Below are 4,646 nucleotides of genomic sequence, written 5' to 3' on the forward strand. Positions count from 1 at the left end.
ATACCTTTTAGTACATATGTTGTTAAAATAAAAAGAACAGTCCAATGATCATTTTACTGATATGTATAAAGATCTTGAAGTCTGTATGAAATTGGAGGTAGTTTGAGGATTAAATTTTTTATGCTTTTTAAGCTCAAAAAAAGGGGGGGGTCGTATTATACATGAGATCGTATTATACACAAATAAATACGGTACTTACTTAAGCAAGCTCGACTGGCCACTAGATGCCCACCCCTGCTATAAAGACATCATCAACATACAGGCATATTAGTCATTATTTATAAATGGATGGAATAATTTTTTGAATCCTTAATAAATTGTWAAGTTGCTATTTTGGAGCAATTTGTTTGTTTTGTTTAATTTTTCTGTCAGTAACTGATACAAACATTGCACAAAATATCTAACGTCTGCCTCATCTTACACTTCGTCTTTCAAAGTTTGCCAGCTGACTCAGGTGCGCGTGTGTGCGTGCGTGCGTGTGTGTGTGTGTGTGTGTGTGTGTGTGTGTGTGTGTGTGTAACTCTAGGATCTGGGCTCAGCAAATGAGAAGATCTGGCCCGGCTACAATGAACTGCCCGCTGTGAAGAAGATGACCTTCACAGAGTATCCCTACAACAACCTGCGGAAGCGCTTTGGAGCGCTGCTGTCCAACCAAGGCTTTGACCTCATGAACAAGTAAGATTTTTAAACTCCAAGTCATCACTTAAAAACTTCAAATTATCTTCATATGTTATTATTTATTTGGTGATCTAAAACYTGTAAATGTCACAAAAAGCAAAAAGATTTCTGGTCATATTTTCTTAAAGGCGCACATTGATCCTGTGGATTAATAAAAAGGGATTCAGTTCCAAACAATCAGCTCCTACTGTGCAAATGACCGAACACAAACAAAGCAAAATATCCACTGTTGATTTCTGCTGATGTTTCCAGAGACTTCTGTGCAGTCAGTGCATTCCTGGCAAGCAGTTGTAAAACATGACAGCAGTAGTGGATTGGTAATTCATCAATGTGCCTCAGCGGCAGTCCTGTTCCAACCACATGTCACTTCATGCTACACTGTTTGGGAAAACGTTTAAGAAGCCACAATTTTCCTACAAAAAAAAAAAGCTTGTTCATTTACATATTTGTAGGTTCAGATTTCTCATTCTGGACACTTCAAAGCTCAGTGCAGTTTTGCTGCTGCAAGGATGAGTTTTGTTCTCAGATCTTTACCAACCCAGTGAGTCTTTTTTTCTACAGCTGTGATGGCCAAATCATTCTGCTCGAAGCTGCAGCGGATAACAACAAGTCCTGTGTCTTACTAGAAAGATCCCAGCTCGGTGGGAGTCTGGCGGATGTCAGAAAACTCTGCAAGCATTTTACACTGGTTCACGGCAGGTTTACATAGAGTTGTTTTATTTGAAGAAGAAATCTATAGGTGTAGCTTTGCTGAGGGGCGTCTGGAATATCACACATTCCTGAGCAGGAAAGTGTTTGAAGATGAAGGTATTTTCTGTTTAACCTGTGGAGAGGCCTCAACACACAACTGATTTTTGAACCTGATGCACTTGTTTTAATATATCTCAATGCTGAAGCAAACTTCCATGAAAGWTTTGTCAGTTTTACGCCTAATGCAAACTCAAACCTGCAGCCTCAGGATTATGAGTGTTTTTTTTATTAACCTTTATCTGAAAAGAGATTCATTGAGTGAGAACTAATGTTGAGAGCTCAGCAGACAGTTTAAGTTTCACTTTCACTTTCACTTGAGAGCCTGCAGGAGTCAAGGGCGGGGTGTGGGGAGGGAAGCCAAACTTCCACCATGAGGAAGTTTGGCTTAAAGACACGTCCAAGGGGCGTTTCTGGTCCCGAAAGGCGTTCCTGGTCCCCACCTGTCATTTTGCTCCTCAGCATGGCAGCCTAAAAACACTGCAGGATTTCTCAAACATGCATGAATGAGTCAGAGCAAGACTTTGGGCATGTTTTTTATATGAGAGTATAACATTATAACATGATATAAAACTCAAAAAAGTTGATTTTACATGATATTGCCCCTTTAAAGTTTCCACTGATTGTTTGGTTAACTTAGGAGGATTGAACAAAGTCCTTTTGTTACTAATTCATGATGAACCCAAATAGCTCATTACAAATAGGTAACATTAAAATAGTTGAATGCAGTAGTTACAGTGTAAGTAGAGTGGAGTTGACTTTCTGTACTCTGACCCCAGTATGATGAGTGTACACTGAGTCAGTACCTAAAATCAGACCAAGACATCCAGATTATTTATATTTCCACATGTTTGAGTTGAGATACTCTGATTTAAATTCTCAGAGTAATAACCTTAAAAACTCTGATTTTGATTGTCTTATTAAGTAATTATTTTGCAGCTTGTGTCCAAGGCACTGTTAAATAACAACCAGCTGGCTCCTGAGGGTCCAAATAAGGATGGAGGTCTCACTTGTTTGAAAAGTGTGCAACTCTAAAGCAAACAGTGTCGTTGTCAAGTATTTCTTCATATGCAAAGAGATTTAGATTATTTTTGCTCACACTTTAAATTATTTCCTCTAAAAGACACGTTTTGCACTGAAGCAGGTCTCTGTTGTGTTAATCTCATCACATTAGAATTGTAAACAAGCTGATTCAACTTTCTGGCCCCTTGTGTCAAATTCTGCATTTTATTCTCAAATACTTTCAGTGGTAATATGTCTTTACTGCTCAGTGACTCAAACAAAAAGCAATGCCAATCTCCCCCTTGCATCATCTTTTGACCGGTTCTTGTCACCATTTCTCTGGCTTTGACGCAGAAACATGACTCCTTCACAGTTTAAACCTGTCTACAAAGCTCTGATTGATTTTCCAAAAGGGGCTCTCAGTGAGCTAAATGCAGACCTGCTTGAGGCACTGAAAGAGTCTAAGGTGAGGGCAGCCATGTAGGAGTCTGCCACAAGGTTGCATCTTTACCTAATAATTTATATAGTTAATGATGACTTTATTTTACAGAACAGTTTGGTTCTTTGATTAAACAACAATTAAAAATTTAAAATATCCGTTGACTGTTGTTTTTTTTTATTCTCAGATTCCTCACCTACTGCCCCAGTAAGAGGATTTCGGCAGATGATGCGCTGAAGCACGAGTACTTCAGAGAAACACCCCTCCCCATCGACCCATCCATGTTCCCCACCTGGCCTGCCAAGAGTGAGCAGCAGAGGGTGAAGAGAGGCACCAGTCCTCGTCCACCCGAGGGAGGCCTGGGCTACAAAAACCTGGTAGGGACATTAAGCTCCACTTTCTCCATTACACACAGCTACCAGGCTTTCTTAGTGTTGCTGTCTGTGTTAAATAGATTACAGACCTACAGGCTTCTGCTTTGTGTCCGAGTATTTCCTTCTTGTGTTTTCCAAGACGAGCCTTTTTAAAGCTTCTAATGTTTTAAGCAGCGGTCCTACTCGCCCAAAAGTCGATTATAGATATTATTTCAGGAGTTTCACTATTTTCCACTTAAATTAGACCATGACAGAAGAATTATTGTTTTTTGTAGATTTATTCTTGTCAGTGCTGAAGAGGTTATATAACCTAATAAAAACTCATTAAAACAATAATGAGTACTGATAATATTTAACATCATGTAAAGTTGTGGACACAGATAAATTTGTTGGTACCTTTACAGCTCTGTGTAACTGCTTCATTTCTCATGAAAAATTATTCAGTTAAAGCAATTACTTAATGTATATCAGCATTCTTCACATTAGCCAAAAAATTGGTCGCGATTAATTGTGGCATTTAGCCGCTAACAATAAATATAACAATAAAAACTTGTTAAAACCACCAAACCAGTTTTTAAGCAGGTATGAGTGTGGCCAGATGGTTCTTCAGAGGCACTCCAGGAGCGCTTCAGCACACCAGACTGTGATATGTTTAGGGAAGCTGCTAAACACAACAACAACACACACATCCAGAAGTACACAGAAACTGTCAACGCCTACATCGCCAAGTGCATTGATGATGTAACTATCCTCAAGACCATCACTGTTCGGGCTAACCAGAAGCCATGGCTGACAGGAGAGGTCCACAGGCTCMTGAAGGCTAGAAATGATGCCTTCACAGCAGGAGACCAGGCAGGCTTGAAGACAGTGAGGGCCATCCTGTCCCATGGCATCAGAAAAGCTAAGAGGCTGTACTCAAAGAAGATATCCCAGCTCTTCAGTGGCAGCAGAGACACTAGGAACTAGGGGTGCACGATAGTTATCGGCCCGATATCAGGGAATTATGACGCCATACTTATCAGTCCGATATCATAGCAAACAGAACCAATAATATATGTTTGCTAGCGTGGATATGAGAATGCATTTTTTTATCCTTTTTGTTCAAGCCACTTCCTGTCCGGCACAACCCGAGCAACGTTCAAGTTGCATCGGAATAAACAACTTTCTCACTAWAACAATAATTAGAATACTCCATGCTGAAAAACAACCAGTCATTTTAAGAATTATTTACAGTGGGGAAAATAAGTATTTAGTCAGTCACCAATWGTGCAAGTTCTCCCACTTAAAGAGTAACTTACCCCAAAATTAACTTTTTTTTAGCTGATAAACTGTCTAGAGTGTGTCTAAAATGTTATATAGTACTGTTTCTGTGCTAATTTTGATGTTTTTGTGTGTATTTGTTCAAA

At 39.4% G+C, this 4,646-nt stretch overlaps 1 protein-coding gene across 3 annotated transcripts in view; it reads left to right on the plus strand.

Moving 5' to 3' along the window:
* cdk11b (cyclin dependent kinase 11B) overlaps window positions 1–4,646 on the plus strand; it is a 27,719-nt gene that overhangs the window by 10,072 nt on the left and 13,001 nt on the right. For all 3 annotated transcript variants that reach the window (XM_014010360.1, XM_014010361.1, XM_014010362.1), the window contains 2 exons: window positions 527–675; window positions 3,054–3,243. In XM_014010360.1, the coding sequence (XP_013865814.1) occupies window positions 527–675; window positions 3,054–3,243 (339 nt within the window). The remainder of the gene's footprint in view (window positions 1–526; window positions 676–3,053; window positions 3,244–4,646) is intronic.

This window comes from Austrofundulus limnaeus, unplaced genomic scaffold (genome assembly GCF_001266775.1).
Source record: "Austrofundulus limnaeus strain Quisiro unplaced genomic scaffold, Austrofundulus_limnaeus-1.0 Scaffold68, whole genome shotgun sequence".
NCBI lineage: Eukaryota > Metazoa > Chordata > Actinopteri > Cyprinodontiformes > Rivulidae > Austrofundulus > Austrofundulus limnaeus.